The 27,382-nt window shown below is 39.1% G+C and overlaps 2 protein-coding genes across 2 annotated transcripts; both read right to left on the reverse strand.

Moving 5' to 3' along the window:
- Positions 1-796: 796 nt before the first annotated feature.
- slc34a1a (solute carrier family 34 member 1a) lies at positions 797-14,563 on the reverse strand. The gene is made up of 15 exons (XM_030765492.1): positions 14,552-14,563; positions 14,231-14,302; positions 13,961-14,017; positions 8,890-8,983; positions 8,397-8,573; positions 8,051-8,194; positions 7,449-7,592; positions 6,522-6,633; positions 6,097-6,292; positions 5,497-5,592; positions 4,877-4,997; positions 3,805-3,972; positions 2,829-2,945; positions 1,784-1,908; positions 797-1,381 (listed from the first exon to the last, which is right to left on the reverse strand). The coding sequence occupies exons 1-15, from the start codon at positions 14,561-14,563 to the stop codon at positions 797-799; spliced, it is 2,220 nt and encodes a 739-aa protein (XP_030621352.1).
- A 4,781-nt stretch (positions 14,564-19,344) lies between these two features.
- On the reverse strand, positions 19,345-26,870 carry rgs14a (regulator of G protein signaling 14a). Its single transcript, XM_030765493.1, has 15 exons — positions 26,824-26,870; positions 25,154-25,175; positions 24,748-24,914; positions 24,161-24,253; positions 23,747-23,890; positions 23,136-23,303; positions 22,734-22,812; positions 22,368-22,471; positions 21,789-22,010; positions 21,373-21,449; positions 21,071-21,197; positions 20,568-20,649; positions 19,996-20,082; positions 19,497-19,756; positions 19,345-19,386 (listed from the first exon to the last, which is right to left on the reverse strand). Exons 1-15 carry the CDS (start codon positions 26,866-26,868, stop codon positions 19,345-19,347), a joined length of 1,719 nt encoding a protein of 572 aa, XP_030621353.1. The 5' UTR covers positions 26,869-26,870.
- Between the last annotated feature and the right edge of the window lie 512 nt (positions 26,871-27,382).

Raw genomic sequence — 27,382 nt, forward strand, 5'->3', positions numbered from 1 at the left:
CTTATAATGTTTATTTGCATCAATTCAAGTAAACACAAACAGCCTTCAAACATCAGTTCAGGTTCCTACCTTTTATGTGTTTAGGTTTTAGCTCTAAATTGAACATACTCAGTTCCTAAACTATTAGTTAACCTTTCTGAAAAGTTTTTTTTTTCTTCAGACATCATTATGACAAGCTTCAGTCAATCTTTTTAATCTAAAAACATACTTCCATAATGACATTAAAACTCAGTCTGGTATGTAACAGTACTGTGGATATGGTTGTGCTATTGACTCAACAGTACAAGTTCATTCTTCAGTGTAATCTCTTTGATAGTGGTTTAGAGCTCCTTCTGTAAAGAAAATCAGGGAAGGCTTAATATGTGTGTGTGTGTTTTTTCTCCATTAAATATACTGGAATATTTCAGAGTCAGCCCCTTTTGTACGTAGGCCTCTGTTTGTCGATATACAATCATACTCAGCCTCTGCAAACCGCAGAGACAGCAACATCCTCTCAGTGTTTATATTAATAAACATATTCACCTGAGACCAACTACAGTATTAAGAAAAAGCAAAACATTCATTTATAACAGACTCGATTTCTGAAGGCCCGCAGTGTCCTCAGGCTACTATTCTTGCCAGGCGGCAATCCATCTGCTTCTGATAATTTTGGTCTTAATTGAGCCCATTAGGTTTCCTGTTCTAATTCTGGAAATGAGACTAATCAAATGAATCACAGGGTGCAGAACTAGTTGTTGTGGAAAGTGATGTCACACTTGATTTGCATCGTCGTCCTAGTTTGGTGTGGGCATCCCAACTAGAGCGGAGTGCTGTTACACCTTTCCAGACCTCGTAATTTGAAGACGCGAGGCTGTGGAGATGTTTCGTCCCAAAATGAAAGGGCAGGGTTATCAAAGGCTAAGTGTGTTTTCCTTTGCACAGCCGTTGATGCAGGGGCAACAGTCGGAGTGTCGGCGTGTGCCGTTGGTTCTGGATCTAGGTTGGTCCGAACAGGGGTGCAGCACACAGTTGCCTTGGTGATGATCCTGTCCAGGGGTTTGAGTGAATGCATCCAGTGAGGCAAAAACTCCCAGTTTTGCATCTGCTTGGGCAAATAGTGAGGGCTATGAGACTGTAGCAAGTTCACTAGGATAATGAAGATCGTGATCCCAATGAAAGGTGCCCCTACTCCAGCCATAGTGCGCCAGCCAGCCATGGAGAGGCCAAAAACCACCGACGGCAACAAAAGGAAGCAGACAACCAGGTAAAGCACAGCAAACCAGCGATACTTAGCTGTCCGGTTGCCCAGGGCAGATGCCATACGAATTGGCAGCCGCATGAATGGCACTGGATACCACAGGAGGATCCCAAAGATGTTGAAGAAAAAATGACATAAAGCAACCTGAGAACCCAAAGAGAGATTTATGCTGAAAAACAGACATGAAGTGTGCACATATAATGGAAACAATTTTTCACAACCACTTGCAAAATGAAAGGATCAGGATAATGGGGTGGTTCAGCAGCACTTTTGAGAAGATACAGTAATTTCAGCTTCCTGATAATAAAGTGCAATTTATACCGCTCTCTATTCACAGACAAGAAGCTGCTGACTCACTCAGTACACCCCCCACCCCCCCCCACCCCACACACACACTCACACACACGCCCCAAGCTCATGTGTCCAAGAGGTTATATTCACAATACAAAACATTCCTAAAACCCTTATCTTTCAAAAGAGGAAAGAAAAACAAACTTTTATTTATTTCTCTCTCTTTCACTCCCTTTTTCTCTTATCCCTCCTTACCTGACAGGCAGCAGCAAGTTTGTCTCCAGGGCTTGCAAGAGCAGCCAGAATAGCTGTGGTTGTAGTGCCAATGTTTGATCCCAGTGTTAGTGGATAAGCTCTTTCCAGGCTGATCACCCCAATGCCTGATTCAGATTAAGAACACAGGTCAAATTCAGTGGATGCATTCATACAAAGCAAGGAGTTAATTACGAATATGGACAATAGATATAACTACTTTTGCCAAATGAAACACCAAAGGCTTTCTTTCAAAAATATCTTGGAGATTTCTGTTTGATCACAGAGCCAAATGGCTGATTTCTTGTTCAGTGAAGGCATAATGAAGTCATTGAGTTCAGAGAGTGCACCTCCTAATCATTTTCAATTTCGTTGTGGTTGCCCTAGCTCACCCTGTGTTAACAATTAAAAAGCACAAAATCTAACAACACTTCGGCTCTGCCTTCTTCCTGGTTTTATAAATAATGATCACCATGGCAACACTAGTACCAAAGAGGCTAAGAGAAAGTCCATTGGCGGAGTATTTAATTACTGGTGCAATGTTCTATAGTCAGCAAGTAAGGACAAGGGCTACCGCTATAGTCAAGTGACATAATCAGTGATCACCGTAGTTGTGTCCTATTGCATGACCTTAACAAGCAATATTGTTAATATTTTACCATCATCAGTAATATGGGGCTTTACCTCTCAGTAAATATTTTGCACACTTTCATCACAAATGCCACAGACCAAAGTTTAACCACTATTTTGTTGTTGTTGTTGTTGTTGTTGTTTTTGTTGTTGTTGTTGTTTTAGTTCATTAAAAGTTTTAGTAGTATTCATTAAAAGTTTTAGTAGGACCTTTATCAGATGTTCACTCTCAACACTGTACTTTGGACTTCTGCTCGGAAAAAAATTTCTAATCTTTGAAATAAGTACAACCAAAGCATTTTTGTTGAACTATATTTTTTCCTCAAATACTATACGTGTGGAACTCAGGCTCTCTGATATTTTTTGTCCCAAGAAGTGAGAATGTTCTGAGTATGAATCCAAAACCTTTTACACCTACCTATAAGTGGAGTCATTGCAGAGGTGAATACTGAGCTGCTCTGGACCACGAAGGTCATGCCTGCGCCCATTAACATGGCAAGATAGCCAGCAAGCCACCCAAAAGGATATGGGAAGTCTGCACAGAAGAAAATTGCTGATAAGACCCCATAACCCTTACATGTTTCAGTGGGTGTATGCCTCGTTGTGTGTGTGTGTGTGTGTGTGTGTGTGTGTGTGTGTGTGTGTTTGTGCATGTCCTTTTCCTTAAGAGAAAAGGAACCTGGTAACATCATTAACAAGCACAATGCCTTCTAAAAATTTCACACAACATGAACAATTTGTGGGGAAAAGTAGAACAAAATGGACCAAAACCGTTGTGACAAAGATCTCTGTTAGTCCAGAGTTGCTTTGTTTACCAAGAAGTCATTCACCACTAACTTAAAAAACATAAAACAAACAAAAAAACAACCAACAAGAAGCAATATCTAATGACTGGGGTTATTCTTTCAAATGCCATAAAGGAATTCATTAGAAAGAAGCCATTAAATTCTAATGACCCATTAAATTGCATTATAAAAGTCATCAACAAAAAATCTTCATCATCAAAATTTTTAATTCATAAGCCCCCACCCCCAGGTTTTGCTTTTTGGTTTTACGTTCAGTGGTATTAATACTGCAAGGTGGTCCGTCAATTGATGTCCTTGTCTGGTATTTTTTATGTTTGAGTACAATTAGGGAAAAGAATTGTCATTCCAAAGTTTCTACTCATCACTCACTCATTATCTAAGCCGCTTATCCTGATTAGGGTCGCGGGGGGTGCTGGAACCTATCCCAGCGCTCATAGGGCAAAAGGCGTGGGGAACAGTTTCTAGTAATCCTTAAAAAAAAAACTTTACATTTATTTTACTTGATTTTCTTCATGCATCTAGAATGGTCTGTACCAGAATGATCTATTTTATAAGATTACTTATAATAAGACAAACTTTGAAGTTCACCTGTGTTTACTGCGACTTCAATGGCCTTTGCCACTTGGCCTTTCAGAAGAGAATTAAGTATCTTCACAAGTAGTATGAGGCAAGAGCAGAGCACCACCAGGGAAGCAGCCAGTAAAATCAGACCCACGGCCAGGTCTGACATGTGAGAGTCCACAAACAGGTGCCTGCCTGAAGAGGATAACAGCCAGAAGCACAGAACTTTTTTTCATACTAGTTAGATTTAAAGGTGAATTTAATATTAAACGCTGTTAATGAAGCTGTCAGGTTGATATTTAAAAGGGAGGGTTTCTCATTGAGATGAAAGGTTAGAGAGTACAGTGAGAGGCTGTGGTTAATAAGAAGACAAAGTACACACAAGGAACAGTCTCAGTTCATATTAAGTATCTTCCCAAATATCTGTGTCATGATTTGTGATATAATTTCATAAGTAATTGTGGTTTAATGTTGTACTGCAACATAGAGGCGTGTAATTGCATACTACTGAAAACATAAAATGATGTAGGGAAATATTTAGTGCATCTCAGAAACTTAGCCTTATTCACAATATGCATATGTCAGAGCAAGAATCAGGAAGTTATGCTCTGGGAGTATAAATATCTTCTCTGTGGCATTCACTTTAATATTAAAGTATATAATTCATATGGATGACTTTACAGAGGTGATATTTCTTGGAACCAATAAATAGGACCTTGACACAATTGTGTAAACCTTAATTTGAAGATCTGTGTTGTTATTCTGAGTATGAAATCAGCTCTCTTATCTATCAGATGTTGAGTTCTAGATGAGAACTGACTTGCTCATTGGTTCTATCCCTTGTGTGTTCTTGTAATAAATTCTGCTTAAACTAATTCTCTGATCTGGTTGATTTCTTCCAGCTCACATCACAGGGCACAGGTGGTTCTACAAAATCTCACTGTAGTTTAAAAAGCTTTGAAAGCTTTGAAGCTTTGAAAGCTTTGAAAGATTGTGCTGTTCTCATGCTGTTAAACAAGCATTACTTCACTTAAAATGTATTTTCCAACAAGTCCACAGGCGTTTCTGAATAATTGGTCAAAATTAAGAAATAACTCACATTTTTCAACATTGACTTGTGAGGTGAGGTTCTGTTTTGCCCAGGTTTGATTACCAGCTTGCCAACAGAGCCCTGGAGAGGAGCAGTTGTGGCCTTCACTCACAGACATATTTACAGTGGTCTAGAAAGAGAAAGAGAAGCAGAGAGAGAGAAAGAGAGAGAGAGAGAGAGAGAGAGAGAGAGAGAGAAGGGAGATTGTTGACGTTGTGAGTGCTACAGCGCACATCAAAGACTTGTGTTTTATAATGCATATCAAAAGGGTGTAGTTATATTTCCATATGAATGACAATACATAATCCAAAAAGGCACAATATGCCTTTCAACAGATTTAATACATAGAGAGAGAGAGAGGTGTCAAACTCTCTGAATGAACTATGACATCTCGTTGATTAGGTGCTGACAAAGTTCCCTAGAAATGACTGTTTTTAACAAAAGGGGAAAAGTAAACTTCTCACTAAGATCTTGACAGCAGTGCATGAATGATCATGATTGCTTCACTCTGTGCATCCTAGGTTATTTTAATTGAAGTGTATTCAAATTGTGACAGGCTACTTTACAGATCTTGCTAAATTCAAATCTAATGTGACAGGGGAGAGGATGATTTTTTTTTTCGTCTGTACCGTAATGAAGCTTGTTTTGCACCAAACTTTGACCAGACTCTTGTTTCTAATGTTCTCCTCTCCCATTGCAATTCCAGTAATCACTGACTTGTCCAGCTAGAAGAAGAAAGACAGCAAACAAGATAGTACATGTCAAATCAGCCCTTAAATTAAAGGATCAAGTCAATGTTTACATTTATTCTTTTAGATGTTTAAAAAAAAAAATGTTTCTAAAAATACTAGCATACAGATTTGTTTTTCTGTCTCATGGGTCACAGAGTGCTGGAGTGATATATTTGGATAAAAGGCCTAGCTAAAGGGCACATCACCAGAGAACTGAAAGTGGAGAGAATCAACCAGGCTCTTTCCACAGCACAGTTCATGGTCCAGTGTTTAAAAAAAAAAATATTTAGATAGGTTACTTCTGTTTTCCCTTGTTCATTTTTAGAGAGGCCTATACCCCAGAAGATGTCTTGCCTCAGAGCAGAGCATGATGGATTAGCTGTTGATATCCACAACCATTCACCGTGAAGCAGCATAGTGAGTGCACTCACACACTCCTGTTTCACAGGTTTATATATGTTGCAAGTATGTATGACACACACGCACACACACACACACCTGTATGATAAGCTTAGTGACAGGTTCAGTGATGACTTTGAGCAGTTCAGGAGCTTGATCTCCACTCTGGATCTCAAAGCTTTTCACTACCATATGGGCAAGGTAACTGATCAACCCTGCAGCCACCTCCAGAGGCAACAGTACCAGCACAGACAGCCAGTTAAAACAGTCATGGATGGTGGCACCTGCAAAAGCACTGGGGTGGGACGACATGACAGAGGATATAGAAGTTTAGTGATGAATTATAAGTCTTATCTATTAGGCCGTCGATGTAGCCTGAAGCATTCTGTAAAAAAAAAAAAAAAAAAAAAAAAAACTTCTGAGACTGACAATGTTTAACAGTTACAACATTAGTGTGACACGCTCAGAATTAGGTGTTAATGCGGTGTTGAATCATATTAGCAGCATTTGTTTGTTTCCCTTACCGTCTGAATTCATTTCTGTCTCCTGCCTGCATTAGGGCCACTATGGTGTTTGTGACTGATGTTCCAATGTTGGATCCCATTATAATGGGGACAGCAGATTTTACCTCAAGCACTGTGGAACACACAAGCTCGTGAATACATACACATTCCCACACACAACACACAACACACACATACACACAGTCACATTCATTTTTTTTTTTTTTTTACAATTTCACAGCATTGCTCTTGCAAATGAACACAAATGAACAGTGTGTGACAGACATGATGATGACAGGGTTTTTGTTTGAATTGCGTTTAATAAATCAGAATCCTCTGTATAATTTTGACAAAATCACATCTCTGTCATTTGCTTTAGAAAGACAAGGCATTTCAGCAAGCAGATTATTTCATTTCAGAAAGTTTCTTTGTAATGGTGACCAAGGAGACAGGGGCACCCATGATGGCACAAAGCATTATGGGTGCTGAAAAACGGCAGAGGGAACTTTAACATCAGTAATTGCCAGCAATTATTTGTTCAGTCTTTTGGAAATTAGTTACTGAAATAAAGCAATCACTTGAATGATAAACTGGCTGAAGTTCCACACAGCAAAACACCAGTGCATGACACTAATTAACTTCAGCTCATACATGGATCGCGCTGGTTTAAAGACCAGGTCATTTGCCGGGTCACAAAAAATACGATTTTAGGTTGTGCGCTTTTTGGCTTTTCAGCTTTCCTCTAAAAGCAGTTTTATTTTGTCAGTCTCCACAAGCATTTTACATGATTCAAAACATGACTCTCACCTCAGCAGACCATGGGTGCAGCCAAGTATATATAAACTCTTAAAGACCTAATATCAGGAATTAGACCTCCAATTTGATCATTAGCTATTTGAATCCTACTTTTCTGACATACAGTGGCAAAAGAATTGCCTCAGTACTCACATCCAGAGGACACCATGCTCACAACAATGGAGGTGGAGGTGCTGGAGCTTTGCACCAAGACCGTCACTAGTATACCCACCACCAAGCCTGCTACTGGGTTTGACAGAATGGCATTGTCCTGGAAAATATCGCCTGCCACCTTACCTGCAAGCGTGATACATATCAATACATAAACTGGCTTAAAACCATGTTTGCAAAAATTGGATGTTTGCTCTTTAGATACAACTGAGGTTTGCTTTAAGAATGAATGAAGGGAAAAAGGAAAAAAAGAGAAAAAGAACATGATGAATTATGGTGAATTTGTTTTTGATGTAACTTTGGCATCGTGGTGTACACTTAATTTTTTGCTATCTCCAACCCTACAGCATCTCATCTATCAAAACAAGCAACAGTGAGCAAGTTTTGCAGTACACTGATCAATACAATACATTGATTATTATTCCTAGGGTTTTCGTTTCCGTATGAAACTGTTTGTCTAATCTAGCGAGAGGGAAAGGAAGCCACCACAGCAAGTCCAATTAGTTTCGCACCTTTAAGAAGCGTAGACGTGACTATAGATGAGAAATTACCCCAGAGACAGGCAGGTAGATGAATGCACTTACCTCCAGCCAGTTGAAAGGCAGAGCTCAGGGTGTCTAGGGAGCATATGAATGTGAAGAGGAGGAGGAAGAGTAGCGGAATCTTAAGGACCTTTATTAAGAATGATTTCATTCTGCCTGTCTCTTCACTGATGGTCTCAGATGAAGCTTCCAGAAAAACACACACACACACACACACACACAAAAAACCAAACACACGTCACATTACACAAATTTGCACATAATAAGCTACACAGAGTCCTTGAGGAATTCACAGAGATGTGACCTAGTTTCTAAATAGTTTTATATTGACCAGATAAAGAATAAAAGTATCACAACACCGACTAAACACGCCAGAGTTACAAAATACCTTGGACCTTTGAAGGACTTCCACCATGCCAAGATTTTTCAGGAGGAGAATCAGGCCTTCTGGTATTCCTCTCACAGCAGCTGATGAGGTCCAAAGTGGACCCGATGCCTGTGTCCCCCTGCCCATGCATGTCCAGCTCAGGGTCCTGACAGGAACTGGTACCATGGAAACTATCACCTGGGAGACAAAATTCATGCAAGGCCATAGAATCCAACAATCATTTGAAATTAGAACGATGATATTTTGAGCCAAATTTGCATATCATGTTTAATGATCTCATAATAAGTTGGATTTCAACATGTGCATTGCTCTTCAGTGTTAACAAGTGACTTTTCACAATTTATTTGAGTAGTTTGCTTCTCAGATTTTGTTTCTCTGCGACAGAAGTTACATTCTACATTTTGAGTTTTATTCTGTATGGTAAACATACCAATTTACCGAAACAATAAAATTTAGCATACTCGGTCAATGCATTTCGGCATTCCTTGCCTACCGTTGCAGTTGATTGCTTGTTCTGTTCTAGTTGAGATTATTCTTATTGGACGTGATGATGCCATGCCTTCTGGGACAGTTGCTGCTGTGAACATCTATTAATAAAACACAATGATACACAAATTGCTGTTCATGTATTAATGTTTGTAACTCCTAGCACTTATATCAGCATGTCAGTGGATCTCCAAAAATACAACCTTGATGTTACTTGAATCATTTTCATTTCATTATCAAGAGGCTTCACTGATTAGATGTTAATAAATATTTGTAAGTGTACAGTGGTTTGTTATACTAAATGTACTGTGAGGATACTGCTAAGTTGCCTACTAAGCCTAAGTTAAAAGATTTAAAGCTTTGGCAGTAATTAAGAATCTGACAGAAGGGAAACAATTATCTAACACTGCATTTGTATCTTTTTTTTCTGTCAAACATCATGTCCTCCAAGAACAAATGAAAGCTTGACAACATTTAGCGAAGGACAACCTTGACATCCGTATTCCCAGACGACATCTGAAAAACAAGTTTCTCTTCTAATTACCTAAACTATCTTCACCTGACACTACATTCATTTCTAATGTTTCTTGTTTTAACAACAGATAAACGCATTTTATGCGTGTGTCAGTGCTCTTCCTTTACTTACTGCCTAACTGCAAACACCCACACAGGAGGACTTACTAATGCACTCTTAAAAGCATAGCCCCTGAAAGGCTGTGCAATTATTTTGAATGACGGTGGTACTATCTGTGCGGTGTTAACCTCCAGGTTATGAAACAGCCAGAACTACTATTCTCTCTGTATGAAGGCACCTCAGTGTGGAGAAAAGGATCCACTGAGCTGAAATCTCAGCAGAAGGGAAACAAATCTTTTGGCAGGAATAAAAGTGAGACAGAGTTCTCGTTTAAATTTATCTGCGGGATTTGGGTGAATAATGCAGCCTGGATATTGAAAAAAAACAAGTTTCCATTCTTAAGATGAACTGGCCTTAACCTGTGCTTAGTGCAATCTGGTTTTGAACGGAAAAACAAAAAGAAGTCTGACCTTCAGCTGCTAAATGAAAGCGAGGAGAATATGAGATAAGCCAGTAAGAGTTGACTCAAACTTTTGACACACTGAGTGGCGCCACTGTACTTCAATGAGGAATGACTGACATCATCAGGCACCATCCTGAGCATCTGTACATCAGCATGCTAACTTATTCAGTGTCTACAAAACACGCACAAGTACCCAAGGGAAAAGTCACTGTTCTAGAGAAACTTATGCATCAAAATTTAAGCAATCTGTTACATAAAAATAAATTTAAAAAAAAAAAAAAACATTGTCTCAAGAAAATCAGGAAAACATGAAAGATAGCAAAAGGTGAAATCGTGACTTAAGGAATCCAGACAAGTTTCTCGCTGAAGAAATTATTTGCATATGATTACAAACCCTCTTACCTTATTCTACTTAGTCCACTCCTTACTCACACATGTCAGAATTGATGGTTCTCCTGAACAGAGCACAAGATGGGTTTATATAGTAACCCTTTCCAGAGTCTGTGGTATGAATAATAACATTCTCTCACTAATTAACAAAACTCCCATCAGAATCCACTTAGTTAATATACAGCAAAGCAACTGAGATTCCAAATAGTGGATTAATAACACAAATAGCAACTTTGTGCCAAAACAATTTTCAGTCACATTAAATATAGGCTTAATGTCTTGTTTGGCTAATTAGGCCAGAAGCTCTTGATGAGGAATTGAAGCTGTTGTGATAGTTTCATTCATTTTCATTTGTCAGAGTTTGTCTTGTGGGAATCTGACACCTTGTGGTGAGGTGGCATTAAAACACAATGAAATATTGATGTGTCAGATTCGCACTTATTTAAAGAGAATCACCGTTGCGTTTTATGATGATTTAATGCAGACCGTTGGCAAACGAATGAGCATCGAAACACCTCTTGTTATTTTGTTGATTTGTCTGTTAATTTTTTGACATGTTATGCATGAGAGAGGATGACTCATCGGCCATATGTCATGTGTCTGTGCACATCATCTATCAGGCATGTGGGAAATTGTTCCCTTAGCAGGGGACAAGTTGACAGATGATCTCAGAGAACTTTTATGAGTAATGTCTGGTAGCTGCCCCTTTTGTCTGCATTACGTCTGCAGTTAACAACTACATTTCCATTCAGTGTTAGTAATGAACAAGCAATAAACAAGTCCAATTTGAAATTTGGTATCAATGGGCTTAGTTTCATTTTTTTTTAGCAGCTGTAAACAAATGTTCTTAGTACAGATGTATTCTTGGTTTTGCGGCGAGCTCAAAGGTTCAGTCGGTGTTCGGTGCCATGAAAACACTTTTTGTTGTCCTTGTGGTAAACACAAGGTGCAGGCATTTGATGTGTGGGGGAATGGTACAAGAGAAAACTAAGATTTCAGCAAAATATAACATTGGTCATCTTCCAAAGATCACGAAACACACCAGTCAGAGGCATGAGATGATTCTGATGTTAATTATTACTGATGCTAGTGCAGTGTCAGCACTGACACACACATTAATACCCTTGTTAACCTCAAACAGAACACTATTCTACTACTTTGACTCTGTAAGGGAGATTCCTCTGATCTATAAAATGATTATCCAGTCCCTAAAACGATAAATGACCTAAAAACCCCAGTAAATGTGTACTAAATCAAGTGAAAAATAGGCATAAATTATCATGTTTATTACTCAGACAATTTGTAAGAGGGCTTTATGAACAGTTTACAACAGAGAAGAGCATTTTGCTTTTGCTAGTGTTCACAAATGTTTAGAAAATGCATAAATACATACAACATAAGACAATGTAAGCCTAAACATTGCTGAATGCGAGCATTTCATTGGAGCATAGTTTTTATCTTGAAGTTAGTATGTTTAGAATTTTTATTAAATTACAATGTAATATATAATGCTCAAGATATTATGTCGGTAAACTTAGTAACACTGACTTATTTCAATAAAAAAGCTTGTCCAGTAATGTGTTGATTGTTGCAAAATGTAAGAAAAAAAGGATTGGACAGCAATTTCTACTTACTGCAACTTCATTTTTAAAATCCAAGAATACAGAGTTGTGTTATGTGTTCATCTTTACTTGCTGAATTAATGCAGATTATTTGTATGTCATGCACTGCGTTCCTTAAATGTTAACTGACATTTGTGAAGTGTTTGATAGTGTTATTTCATATGCCAAGGCACTGTACACTCAAAATGTGCCACTGAATTTCTGTATTAGATGTTATAGCTGAGACAGTGGGGTTTTTTTTTTTGTTGTTGTTGTTGTTGTTTTTTTAGGTAATGATAAAATATTACCATAACAACATCAGAGAATCATACGTACAGTTGATTTGAGAAGGTGTGGACAGGATCTTCCAGCATGTTCAAGCATGCGTAACCCACATGCTACAGCAGATGAGTGCTGTAAAATGACCAGCCACTGAACTCGGTGTGATTCTATGTATCAGCTCACTGAGCACAACCTCTCACTCTCTGCCTGCACATTTGACTGACAGGGCTAAAATAAACATGAAAAATGGAACTGAACTGGCAGAGCACAACCTAGACATAAATCTGATTTTCATTATCTCCTCGCCTTAGCATAGATTATTATGCAACCTCATTTCCAAAAATACGCGTTTTCCTTATCCATAGTTATGCTTAGTGTTTGCTCAGGTTCTCTGTAGTTCAAATTAAAAAAATGCAGAGATGGTTCCTACAGTGGCAGTCAAAGCTTCTGGAAAAAGACCAAAATCCCTTTTAAGTCTTTCACTAATGCTGTTAAATCCCTGCAGCTGCAGTCTAGCAGCCCCTTCCATTTCCTGAGCCACACAGCATGATCATAGACACACACTCTCTGTGTGTGTGTGTGTGTGTGTGTGTGTGTGTATGTGTGTGGGAGGGAGAGAAAGAGAGTGTTAAATACCATTAAGCCCTCATTTAACAGCACAGCAAATGAGCCTTTAAATTCCTTTTCCTGAATGCTGTAGGGGTGTATTTATAGGATCATATGAAAATGAGTGTGTACGTGTGTGTTTATAAAGTTAAGAATAATCAGCTCAGCCATGCTCTCATTGCATTGTACTGTGATTGACCTTTCAATTCATTAGGGCTTTTTATGGATTTAACAATACAGATCAGGCTTTTACTTAATAGCATAACATGCTAAATGAGCCTTAAAATTCAGCTGCAGACAGATGTGTATGTGCTTGTGAGTCAGGGTACGGGAGGTCATAGTGGTAACTGAACCCCTTAGTTTATTCGTGTTGTTTGTGTATGTGTGTGTGTGTGTCGGGGGGCGGTGGGCGAACCAGTATATTGTTAGTGGATAATAGGACAAGAGGGGAAAGAATGAGACCTGGTTATACCAAACCATGCTGCACGCTGCACAGTACGCCCATTACCCAACTGTTTTATTTCGAATGCACATTCAGTTGGTATGTACAGAAAGTTCACAATGCTACAGCAGAGTTTGATGTGATTGACTGACTCACTGCCTTTTGATATTGGACTGTAATGGAGTTGTGTGAAGTATTGTTGCCCCTGCAGTATCAATCTTTACACACTAACTAATGTGCATCAAATAAAATGGTTCTGGTGTGGCATACCTGTAGACCTAGGCACTGTCCTTCAGAATATAACCACTGGAAAAAAAACAGCTAATTCATATTCTCTCTCTCTCTCTCTTTCTCTCTGTGTGTGTGTGTGTGCCTATCATAAAGACAGAAGGAAAGTAAGAGAAAAGCTTGCGACTGTTCTGTTTTTGTTCTGTCACTTCAACTCCTCTGTTGATGAAGAGGGAGTCTCAGAGTCCTCTGGGCCTTCCTGCAATCATTTAAACCCAGTGACAGTTAGCATACACCTGGACATCCAGATACAAACACCAGAAAAGCAATTTTTAAACACATTTGTTCTCAAACTAGCCGCATTTTCATGTATGTATGGCCAACATTAGTCAAGGCTCCTGTGCCTTATATGACAACAGACAAAAAACAGTACTTCAAAGAAAAGAGGATCAGAATATATCGAGAAACCTTTTATCAGTATCATTCACTCACCTTCACTTTCTCCAAATCTGGCCTACCAGGTAAGGACTTCTGGGGGGTGTGGAAGGCCTAGTCAAAATATTTAATATACAAAAATATGAGAGGATTAAAGAAATGCCAGATTAATCCTTCAGAAAATGTGTTAAAACTCATTTAACACGGATTAATTTAAATATTTGTTGAAGTTAAGTTAAAACTGATTATGACGACATAATGTTTTGAGCAAAAGATAATGTAGTTAAGGGTTATGTCATGACGGAATTACAGAGGTGTATCGTTCACCTTCTTAGCTTGCTGTATCTCCTCAGTGGATTTGGACCTGCTTTTCACAGGGTGTTTATGAGGAGATGTTGACTGTGAAAGAGAAGATGATATGAGTTGTACAAAATTACACATCCGTTTACTTTTGGTACTTCCTATCAGACAAAATTCTTAATCAGAAATCCATCAAACCCACCAAATCTTAACTTAATCTTATCTTAACTTAACCCACAAAACATGATTGATTCTCATTTGGCCCACAGTCCCGTAAGTGCTTCTGCAGGTGCTATTAATCTATTTGTGCTGTTCAAGTCATAAGAATTGCACTGGATTGCATTGTACCTTCTGCTCCATGACTGTGTGCAGTGGTCAGGTACTGTGCAGTTGAAAAAGAAGAGTGAAGGTCAACAGACTGTCCAACGCAGCGTAAGTTCGGACACAAAAAGAAGCACAAAGAGATGTTACAAAGAGCTATAACATGACGCACAGCAGAACAGCATTTTCTTTAAATACACCAGAGATCACTACCTCAGGGTGCACTGACAGTCACCACTTGGTGTCAGTGTTGTTCTAAATCTGTTCTGGAGGAATTTGCTCATGTGGTACACATTACCTTGTAATATGACATTTTTATTGTTTTTATTGTTTTATAAAATGTAAAATATATTTAAAAACCACGCATGTGCATTTTCTGAGTAGAGAAGCAAACACAATGTCAAGAACACACTTCTGTTTTAGCTTTTAGCTTTGTGATTTTTATTGATTGATTAGGTTCTGTGGTGGAAATTAATATAAATATTCTGTGATTAAGAGACAATGAATAATTGACCGCAACATCTTGAGCACAGCTGGATGCTGCCCTCCCACTATCCACCCCATTAAAATGAATGAGACAAAGGAGGAGAAACATATTTGGGATCATTATACAATGAGCCTGCCAGAGACTCACTGTCCCCAAGCATTTAACAATTCTCTCCTGCTGTGACTTTGCATAAACTACCTGTTAGTTTTATGGGGCTAAAGATAATACACCTGATAAGGAAGGAAAAGTTTGTTAGATGAAATGTTAAGATGTTGTTTCTCTTTGTATTACACATGAAACTTTCTGATCTATGGTGGTTTGCTGCACAATGCCAAGGACATGCACACATGCAAAGAACGAGAATATTCAGAAACCATGTCACCATGGAAACATAGAGACTCCCTGCCAAGAAGAGATGAGTGGAGTTGACAGCCCATAAACACACACAAACACAGAGAGACATGGAGAGAGAGAGAGAGAGAGAGAGAGAGAGAGAGAGAAACTCATTTACATTGTGTCTTTCCACAAGTCTACACACATACACACACACACACACACACACACACACACACACACACACTGCCATCGTTTATTGCAGATTACACAATCTTGCATTATCTTAGTGTTCTCACTTCCACAAGATGTGTTGTGTCACAATCTTCAACTAACGGGAGGCATGATTCAAGGCATGATTCATGATGAATATTTTTTCAATAATCACCCCTTTGGTAGCAGAGAGAAAAAAAATAAGTGCCACAGAACTGTTGAGTGGCTCTTCTGTCAATGCGTGAAAAGCGCTGTGGCTTAAGGACAAAAACACTTCCCATTGATTTATCCACATGAGCGAATGAACAACAGCCAAGGTGACATTTCAGAACATGCTGGTTAGTAAGGCACCCCCTCCATTACCCACAGAGAGAGAGAACTAAATGCCAGACAACTTCATTTCATGCATACTGTTCCATTTAGCTTCTCTGTAACTTCTGCTGATTTAAAAACAAGTGTATTTTCTGCTGTGTGAGTACATGGATATTCACATATGGGGATGCATACATGTTGCACGTGCACGTGACTATGCGAACACGTGTGTGTGTGTGTGCGTGTGTGAGGATGTATGTGTGTCTCCTCTGACAGTAATACCACAAAAAACATTCTGCTAGGTCCCACAAAAGATACAAAAGTAAACAGTAGTGTGCACAAGTGGAATCTTACAACAAGTAAAACTATAAGGACTTAACTCATGATGGGCTGAAAAACGACTCTGTATTACGTAATGTGTATTTGATGCTCTTAGCTCAGTGTTTCAAATGCTGGTTTGTCTGTGAAATTAACTCTGACTGATACTGAGTGAAGTCTCTTTCCCCAGAGCTTAGAAGTATCAAACATCTGATAAGAACATGAGTGATCATTGTTTGTGCACGCATGTGTTTGTGCATGTGCATGCATGCATGCGAGTACTTTACCAAACATGCGTGGTAATTCATTTACTATTATTATTATTATTATTATTATTATTATTATTATTATTATTATCATCAAAAGTAGTGGTGGTACTAGTGGTGGTAGTTTCTACATGAAAATGTTCTCTTCCACTGGTATTGTTTTCCATATAAGGGAAAGACAAAAAAAAAAACTGTTGATGTTAAAAGTGATTACATTAAACAAAACAAGAGAAAATATATTCTGCAAAAAATCCTAAAGAGACCTTTATCTGACTAGCTTTCAGTGGGAGGCGGTCATGATTTCCACGCTGGACTTGTTACTCAGCTGTACCTGTGAAGAATATCTAAGCCTTTTGGGATGACTCATTCCCTTACACCAAAGCAATTGGGGGCTTTCAATAAAATATGATCCATTCAATCTTGCGCAAGGGCGACACTGGCATTTACGCAGGGTTAATATTGTAAAGAGACACAAAGGGAGAAAAAGGTGATGTCTAGTCATACAACAGAAGTCAATAGATTTGTCACTATCACACAGAGCTGGTCTGGGTAACGTGAAAATCCCATGGACATTGCTAACGTTTGATTACCTCTGAAATCGCCTTTATTTTCACACATGAATTCTATTCCTAAGAATTCCCACAGAGTACATTCTCTATCTTCCACTGATCCTGAAACACATTCTGCATGTAAATGGCCTGTCCTATACCCTAAGGCTCACACACCAAGTATAGACTGTGGTGAAATAGAAGACAGAAGTACATAGTGATCCATATACTTCACAGATAGCATAACACAGCAATCGAATGATTCAAAATATTGAGGGTGTATAAATGATAGGTGAGTAGAATATACAAGGACAAATCGTTTTCACCAAAGGTGCATTATGAGCAACACATTGTAACTCACACACACACACACACACACATACACAGAGAGACCCTGCACCAGACATGCCGACACACGTCTCACACCGATCCCTCAGTGGAGCAAATTACTGCCTCATTCCAAGCTAATCTACAGAGAGGGACCTGCACATTACCAGTGTACAGTTTGAATCAGAATGGAGAAGGGTGATTCTTACCTTCTATTCACCTTCCTCTTTTCTGTGTGCCACTTCTCAGCTGAGATACGCTGCTGGTGAGTTACCTAGCTACTCACTGGCCACATCCTGCACTTGTCTCTCTCTCTCTCTCTCTCTCTCTCTCTCTCTCTCTCTCTGTCTCGCCCCAACACCACCTCCCACTCTCTCTCTCTCTCTCACACAGTCCTCAGAACCCATTCATAATTTCCCAGATACAAACAGCCTACACACTCATCAGTGCAGATACACAGAAATAGAAATACACACACACACACACACACACTGATCTCCATTGCTTTTTTCTATATAAAATAACTATATTACAAAACAAAGAGGTACACTCCTATTGACTAACAGAATCCTTCAAGCCAATAATTATTATTGTGTGTTCGGGTGGATGAGAGAGGGAGAGAGAGAGAGACCAGTAGGAAGAGTTGGCAACATAAAAGGCATGTAAATACAATAGAAGACAAAGGCACTCAGAGAAAACAACAAAAAGGAGTGGGATGGAGATGCATGAGTAAGCAAAAGAAAAAAAAATGTCATTTTACCATTTCTTTCAACAAATATGAATAATGACATGACTATAAATGGAATAAAAGGCCTACAGGTACTTTCTGTCAATGTCAGATTGTTCCTGTTGGTCGAAATAGACAGCGCTGCTACTCCAAACCAACTGACCATGGTGTACTTGGGAACACACCCATACACACACACACACACACAAATGAGTGTGATAGCGCATGGATGCTAGAACAATTTCTACTAGGTCATGTGTGGCTAAGTCAATTGCTTGAGGTCGGGTCATGCTCTCTGCACTGTTTGAGGTAAAGGCTACATCTCCTGTGCGTGCAACCAAACAATACCATGCAATTGCCCTGTGCACAGCTGAGATCTTTATAAACATAAAGAAAATGATATTATAGCAGAGAGCAAAAGAGTTTGGTCAATAGAGAGATGTTAAGGAGTTTAAAACAAGGTGCCAATGGTTTATTACAAATCAATTATTTGACTTCAGGCCTGAAACACCACAAGTTAACACATTGCACTGATGCAAAAAGAGTCCAAGAATTAACAACTAAGTGTCAATCACAACCCTTTGCAAATATATTAAAAATAAAGGCAATATTACAAATGATACGAAAATAAATCGGGGCCTTTACAGTTAGCACACAGAACAGGGAAAGTGTAATTAATCACATCACCACACACTGCACAGAAATGACTCAAAATACAGACAAAAAAAAAAGAACACAGAATCTTCAGGAATCTACACATTTAAATACAGTGCATATATGTTTACCCCGGAAGGACGAGCCACAAGTTAGTAATAAAGCATGACAACAGAACATCATGCTGGCACAGAGCAAGGCAAGGTCACAGTGAACTATCCTGGCATTCATTTTAAAATGAAAAACCAAGTGCATAATCTAGAATAAGTAAAATACAAAGTGTGATTACACCACCAAAAAGTACAGATAAGTGAAAAATTCATATGTGAACAACATACACACACTAATTGTGAAAGTAAATAAATTCTAAATAAATATCATTAAGAGGACATTTGATTTTGCACTCATATAAAAATAAATATATATTTTTTTCTATAATTCATCTCTACATGTAGTTTTCTATACCGCAACAAATTTAAAACACCATGTTTGAAAAAACATTTATACAAAAATAGCTGGTATACTTCCATATCAGTTACAGTCTCAGTCCATCTTTGATATTATAATTATATTAGTTTGTGTGCTTGGAAACATGTACATGAAACACAGCATATGACATGTGTGTGAAAACAGTGTCAATATGTCCCTGGAGATGCACAGAGGAAATCCGTGTCCACCTGAGTGTAATCAGAAGAATTAGAGATAGCGTACTGTTCTCTTTGTCTGCTCGCTGTCATTTCGCAGATTCCGTTTTGCTCGCTGCTGAATCATCTTTCGACACTGATACCTGGGCAGTGTCAGAAGAAGGGTTAACGACAGAGAGTCTTTTGCCGTTTTGGTTTTCCTGGCTCTGGTCTTCTCTCTTAGCATGTGTGGGACTAGATGTCTGCTTAAGTGTCTTCTCCGTGTCTTCCACAGACTTTCCATCCTGTTCTTGCTCTAAAGACAGCTGAAGAAACTGGGGCAGGACTAGGTGCTCCTTTGTCAGCAAACCTCGCTGGTCATCTACCCTGCAGCTTTGAGCCTTGGAGAGCATCTCCACTAGACCTTTGAGAAAAGGAGCAAGAGCAAGAGTGAGGAATTTGGGATTGAGATACAAATAAGGACAAATTCCATAAATGCCACAGAACTTGCTCTCTGCAAAATGACATTCAAACAGTCATTCCAAAACCATCACTTGGCAAAACTACCACTGAGGCCTGGACTAAAGAGCCTATCTGAGTTACAGTGTGGGGAAAAAAAACAAAAAAAACATGCTTTTCTACTTGAGATGTCTGCTCTCCTACCATCCATTTCATGGTGTTTTCTCTGTCTGGGTTTCACTTTAGCTGTGTCCTCTGACATAGAATCCCATGATTCTGTACTTCTGGGAACTGTGGATCACATAAGACAGCAAAAAATAAACAAATAAATAAATAAAAAACACTGTGAGTGGACCAAGAAAGAGCGAAGTTTCATAAGAAAGGGTGCATGGTGTACTGAGGAGATTTAAAAGCCAGGTCATACTCGGAGGCAGCGTAATTGGACTAAGATTGGAGGATCAGGGAACTGATAGTTATCTGATGTGAAATAGGGTTTGGTTACAGTGGAGCAGGCCAAGCCACTGAGCAAACACAGTCTGACATAACCAAACAACAAGGCAAATGAATGTAGACAGTTAGAGAGAACAATTGTCATTGTGTTTCTCCTAATTGAAGCCATTCATCGCTTTCAGTGGACATCATGTTCAAAAGGACAATGACAACACAAATTAGCCAGTCCACAGACAAACAAATTCCTCCTTCTTACACAGGGCAATCTGAGTGCATAATGGAGGTTGGTTAATAGCAGAGTAAATAAAAAATCAATGCTCACTAACCTTTAGCTCTGTCTAGGCACAGTTTTTTGTTGGCTAGCTGGAAGACATTGGTGTTAATGTCCAAGGGTTTATTCGATCCTCTCTGAAATAGAACAAGATCAGACACAGCCTTGAGTATATTTCAGTCATAACGTAATGAGCAGTAAGCAATACAGCACATAGATCAGAGAAATCAGTATCATTACAGTGCTAGACAGCACTGAGAGGGTCAGCAAGACAAATCAGTCACTTTTGTTATCATGGTTTAGATTCCTCTCAACTGTGACAGTCATCATATTTAACTGTGATTAATCCATGATACCGTGTTATGCGAAAATGAGAGATGAACGTATTTTAATGAGGCAGGTATAAAGCTATTCCCCATGCATGCTTCTGCAATACAAACATGAGGTGTAACAAATTATTGACTGGGCACTGAAGGACCACAGATTCCTCATGAGGACACATACATGCTTACATGTGAAATCACACAAACACACACACACACACACACACACACACACCATGGTAACAACAACATCCTGTGGTCTTAGGTGATGTTTCTGTAGGACAGGAGAAAGTGCACCTCCAAGTGTCTTGCTGGACTTCACCTTAATACCCAAAGTTTTACCGGTAAATGCAACCTCCAGCCTGAAAAGACACACACACGCACATACATTTTATGCAGACATTCACCAAACATGCAAATGTATCACACAAAGGACTTCATTTTGCAAGGTCAGGTAAGTCAAGTAGTGGAGTAGAGTGTGCAGCATGAGGCTAAACCCAACTCTGCTATAGTGTGTGTAGCTGAAGGAGGACTCACACCAATGTCACTCTCAGCTCCAGAACCACCTCCTGATCTCCCAGCACAGAGCTATCCTGGTCCAGAGAAAGCGGTTGCTGCAAAAGGACAATTTAAAAAATATATATAAAAATGATACTCGTACATAAATCTAAGCATTGTGCTATAACATTAATGCAACGGCAAATAAACAGTAACAGCGACCATTTTAACACACTTTAAACAGTCGTGTGAAACAGCAGAAATATTATCTGACAGTACTGACAGCATCAGGGTCAACGGATATTTAAGAATTCAACACAATACAAGACCAGTATCTGCAAAGCACATTAATCCTATCACAGCTGTCACACAAACACATGATTGATAGCTGGAAAAAAAAAAAAAAAAAGTAGCCAACAGCACCCCCTACATGGCTTCTAATATCATCGGCTGACCTTCTCTTTGCCGCGGAAATAAATGATGACGTCTGTCAGAGGGAAGCCTCTCTTCTCACACAGCCCATTCAGCATGCCTCTGATGGGTAGACCGGGCCGGGACGGCGCCAAGCTAGCCGTGTTGTCTGGCAGGTACACACAGCAGTACTTTTCTGCTTGCGCTGAACCAGAACCTGCCTCCGACAAGTCTTGACTTCCATATCCCGGTTTGTTCCGCCCATTCTTTAACGTTAAACCAAAGAGGGAGTGAGCAGATGACGGAGTTGGTTATCTGACAAGCACTTTTCAACAAACTTAACAAGCCTATCATGAAAACAATATAGAAAAAAAAAACTGAACTGTCCTATCTAATTAGCAACAGCTGAGACAGTGCCTCTTATCAGACAGACTCTTGATGTTTCGTTTTAATACATGTGAAACCAATTTTATCTGGATACAGACAAAGTTTTGCAATCTCAAGCCTGCACCAGCTTTCAGCCTCGCACATCAGTTCCTGTTTGGTCGACACCAACTGTCCTATGTAAATTCAGCAGGTGATAACAAGCTGTGGATAACAGATCTAAGATATGGGCTGCCCACCTCCAGTCCACTGTAGATAAAGCCCAACTCCACACTGCTGGTTGACTTCACGGACATCTGAGACTCCTGACGAGAGACTGTTGCACGTTGGTAAGACACATCCGCTGTAAATAAGACAAACTTGAAAGTCACTGTAAAGATATGCATCGAGCTATGCCTTACCACAAACCAGTGCAAGACTAAGCACAATTCACCAGGTCGTGAAACTGTAATATGCAAAATTTTGGACAAGGCTGCACTCATAAGTCTCGAAAGCGTATTATTCAAAAATAAAGCAATAGATGCATCGAGTTCATGCAAACATGCATATTTAAACACATTTAAAAAAAAAAAAAAAGACAAAACCAATTCTAAGCAATGTAGCACCTCCCCATGATCCTCTTTTCTCTAATCTCTTCTTCCTGTTGGCTTTACTCTCTGATGATGACTCCTTCTTCTCCATACCCTGTTTGACAGAGACCCCACCTCTACTGGTCAAGTGTTACTCAACAAAACCCATTCATAATTCTGTTCTCATGGTTCAGAGTTATAATGATAAACCACAGAAACAGGTGACAGCTGTTCCCTGGGAATCACAGAGACTATATGATATTTCACCAATATTCAAATGATTTTATCTCACTTTTTTGTTTTTTTTATAAATAACACATAGCATTAAGGAAATCATTTAAAATACAGCCAGGAAGCAGAACTGAATCTATAGTTTCATATTTTTTTAATAAGGTTCGAAATAAAAATCTTGCTCTTAGATTTATTGAGGTAATTTACCTTTCTGTTACTGGTAGGAGTAACCGACTCCTGAGAACCTTTGCTCTGGGGCCCAGGTGGACCAATGTCAGGCAGAGGTCGCCCCTCCACGCAGGCCAACGTGCAATTCTGGTACATAGGAGAGCGCACAAAACGCGAGTAGCTATCAAACTTCATCAGCTTGAAGATCTGAGGGTGGAAGTCACAAAAAAGTAAAGGATCAGAGTAAACATTTTTTAAGTAGTTATTCTCAAATATGCTCCCCCATTTTGTTTGGAGGATATGACTACTCTGGAAATATTTGACTAAAGTTACAAACTGCTTTTCAGCAATGTTAATGTCCGTATCATATGTATATGGTTTTATTAGCATCATGGCATATAAGTAGCTAACATGTCCAGGGATGGTTTACAGTAGAAAAAAGAAAGACAAAACTAAACATGTCCTTCATAGTACACTGTACTTTCCATATGACTGCATTATTCCTAAAAGTAAATCTCATTAAATTTGAGTCATTTCCTGCATTACTCCCCGTAAAGCTTGCTCATACATGTTCACATTACACATTTCTACAATGCCTTGTTAATGTCCATCAACCAGCACACTAGCAGTCATAAGCTTAAAATCCATACCTGTTCCTGCGCTTTATGGAACATGTTAGGCGTAGGTTTCTCCAGGTCACTCTCCTCTGTTCGAGCCGTGTCATCAATATTTACCGCATGGAAGGAGCTGTCAGACAAGTATGTGTCATAGATGGTACGGGCCTCCCTCTTCAGCTAGTGTGAAACAAGTCAGATAAAAGATTCACCCCCTCTCTCCAAAGATGAATGAAGTACCCTACTAAGAGTTTATACTATTTTGCCTGTACCGTTACATCATAAGATGTTGAATGAATGTTTTCAAACCGATTAACTCATTATAGAGGCCAAAAAGTTAAAAAAAAAAAAAAAGCAATGTTGATTATTTCCACTAAAGAATCTCAGTCACTTTAAAATCCAGTGTGCAATCAAAAACAATACTGTCAAATCCAAGATTCAAAATAGTACCTCGTCCAGCTTTGTGGGTGGTATCTGTCGGAACTTCTCACACGCTTGCCAAAACAGGATATTCTCAGCGCTCACCTCTGATTTGAGAAAAGCCTGAGAGACGACTGACACAAATCAGACCTCATAAACCAGAGATGTGTCTACAGGAACTAAATGCAACACTCCCACTGTTTTACAAGTAATGACTGATAACCAGGCCAAGCAGTTACCCATTGTTTGAATCTGCTGGGAAATGCTGATCTAGCCTCTAACTGTCTGACAAATTTTGAATGACACAATGCTGTAACGACTCATGAGTCACCGGTTTTTCTCCACTGGCTCTCAAAGGCAACAAAAACTATAGCTTTAGCTTCAGACAATTTAACTCACTGTACAAATGACCATAAAATGTTTTTTAATCATCAAACATTCGCTATTCTAACAAGCCATGCCAGCCCATGTTTAGATGAAGAGACAGCCTTGATGCGTTTTACTGTAGAGCATTCTCTACAAAGCAGAGCCTTGGAATCAACACTTATGACACACAATTCAAAAGTCAGAAACTGTCTTTCACATTGGCTACCTGAGGTCAGTGATCAAGATCTCACCGTGAAGTAACGCACTCCCACAGGGTCCTCCAGGAGCCTCTCAAAGCAGACAGCCCAGCTGACTACCCTGCTGGCTGGGCCATTCCCTTCCTGACCTCCTGCTACACTGGAGCTCCCAGTCAGACTGTGGCTGCTGCCCCCACCAGAGACCTTGCACATGTTCAGCTCTAGACAGACATGAGCAAGCACACACGTAGAAAGACAATGGAAATCAATAGCCAGACACAGGACTCAAATTTTTGAGTTTATATTTAAATCAATTCGTATGCATATCGCTCGCTTTTTAATAATACATCACGTGAGAATTTAGTGACCTACTTTGTGCATACTGTAAAATAATTAACATCAGAACAAAAACTGCTGACTGCAGACAAAGCATACAAGTCACTGGAGGCACAAGACTCACCACCATCAGATACAGCCTGGGTCTGTGAGAGAGATAAAGAAAAAACACACACACACACACACAAACACACACACACACACACATTTCAGCACAGTGAAGGCAACTTAAAAACTGTCAAAACTGATCATGTAAAACAGGCAGAGTTATAACATATTTCTGAAGACATTTTGTTCCAGAAAATATTTTGAACCTGAAAGCTATTATGCTATTTAAACTTTTTACATGTTTACTTCAACTACACCACTCAACTATGAAGCCAAAGAACTTTAAAATGCTAAATTAAAAGTTTCAAAAATTGATGGAGATCACACACAGAAGGATAGTCGGTTAAACCATTCCATTATTTTTTAGTTATTCCCTATACAGTGTATACCTGCCTTTAAAATCCATGTTCTTTTACAAATTAAATATTAAAAGAGAAATGAGTGCAAGTATAATCATGGAAATCGTCACCATATGACAAGTCAGCACCTTTTATAACCCTCTTTACATTAAAATATTCAAATGGATGCATCTTTCCTAGTTCTATGCCCGAGATCCCTGATCCTTTACAATCCTATTGTCTCCAGATAAACCACAGACAAGAAACCCAAACAATTAGCATATATTTATTGGATTTTAGTATATATTTATTGGATTTGCAACATAGCCATACAAAGAAAATGATTATATTTGGTACATGTAGTTGTAACACTCCTTACTGATACAGGAAGCAAACAATATCAGGCAGGAAATCAAGTTTCAAAAACAGCTGCACATTTTGTTTGCTCCTTGATAGAACTGCTTATTCAAATGACAGTTTTCACACAGGAAATGGGTGTGTTAAACTTTTTTTTTTTTCTCATTCAAAGACTAGGCTAATAGCTAAGAGAAAGCGAGCGTGAGATCAACTTCACGTTTCCTTGTCCGACATCGAAGAAAAAAAAAAAAACAACAACTTTCCCCTTTCTCATCATGTCACTCATGTCTCACAGCCTCTTTAGGACAACAAAAAGTCAAAGTATCAGGAGAATGTCCTGAGTAATGAGCTTTCAGTCTGGGCTTCCACAGAGCCAGAATCACAGGATTTTCCAGGGATTGCAGTTCTCCATAATTATGACAACACCATATTTTTTTTTTTAAACAGGTTGCTGTGAAGGCACTAAATGCTGTCTGATGTAGGATGCATCAGAATTCTCGATTAACACCTGCCAACGCAGCCCCTTACACATCACATACTAAAATAGAGAAGTAACTCATCACCACTCCAATGCAGAACACACCATTTCTCTCTGCTCAGTACTAGACAGAAAAATGTCATGACTGCTATAGCAAGCTTGTTCAATTCATGTAACAAACACTTTAAAAGTAAATACATAAAACATCTTTAGTACTTGACATCATCCACAACTTTTAATTACCAATAACATCTTAAAACCTCTAAACTGTGTAAAACAAAGGGTCTACATTATGGACGCTGTCTTCCAGGCAGCACTTAGCCTGGTGCTTCTTGAAATCTTGTGTGCCAGCAGTTTTGTGGAAGCAGCTGAGGTTTTACTGTTAAAATCCTTTACATATCTCATCGACTCCCCAACCTCAGTCAACCTCAGGCTACCTTTAGGTACAATCCAAACTAATAAGCATTGAGGTGAAAATTACAATTAAAAACAACCCAATTAAAATCAACTCACCATGAGGCCTTGGGGAACTCCAAGGGTTTTCATTTTGTTAGGCATGGCATCAGCAGCATGAACACAATCCAACATAGACTGAGGAGCTGTCTGCTGTCAACACAATCCCTCACCCCTATTGCGCTTACAGTCACTTCCTGTTTCAAAGGGAAGTCTTGCCATAGCAACATACCACAAGAGGAAGTGCGGTTACTCTGACTAAAACCTCTTTTTCTTCGTTAAGCAATTCAAGTGTTTCATGACCTCTGCTTAGAGTCACCTGCTTGTCATTGTGACTTGATCATGAGAGGATACACACCGACATTACCTGGCCAACAATTATTCTAGACTCCTGCAATCAAATGCTGAAAGACCTGCCTATGAAAGCACTCATTAAGTCCCACACAAACCCCCCATATCTTCTAGACTGGAACAAACAAAGTTGTTTCAAATGGTGTGACGTGTCAAGATAATCCTACATTTGGATCGAGTTGTGTTATTTATGTGCCATCTATTATCTTACTTGCTTTGAATGAACTGCAATACCAACTGACCTTGTCTTCTGATGGATGGCGTCTAT

This window comes from Chanos chanos, chromosome 2, assembly GCF_902362185.1.
Source record: "Chanos chanos chromosome 2, fChaCha1.1, whole genome shotgun sequence".
Taxonomy (NCBI): Eukaryota; Metazoa; Chordata; class Actinopteri; order Gonorynchiformes; family Chanidae; genus Chanos; species Chanos chanos.

Bases quoted from the DNA above. Each gene is read 5' to 3' on its own strand.
- slc34a1a (XM_030765492.1), bottom strand. The intron at 2,946-3,804 runs GTGAACTTCAAA...TCTTCTGTGCAG, and splicing joins TGAAGTCGCAGTAAACACAG to ACTTCCCATATCCTTTTGGG. The intron at 1,382-1,783 runs GTAAGGAGGGAT...TTGGGTTCTCAG, and splicing joins AACTTGCTGCTGCCTGTCAG to GTTGCTTTATGTCATTTTTT.
- rgs14a (XM_030765493.1), bottom strand. From the start codon at position 26,868: ATGCCTAACAAAATGAAAACCCTTGGAGTTCCCCAAGGCCTCATG. The intron at 24,254-24,747 runs GTGAGATCTTGA...GTCGTCTCTCAG, and splicing joins TGGGAGTGCGTTACTTCACG to GCTTTTCTCAAATCAGAGGT. The intron at 22,011-22,367 runs GTGGGCAGCCCA...TTAACGTTAAAG, and splicing joins TTATCTACAGTGGACTGGAG to AATGGGCGGAACAAACCGGG.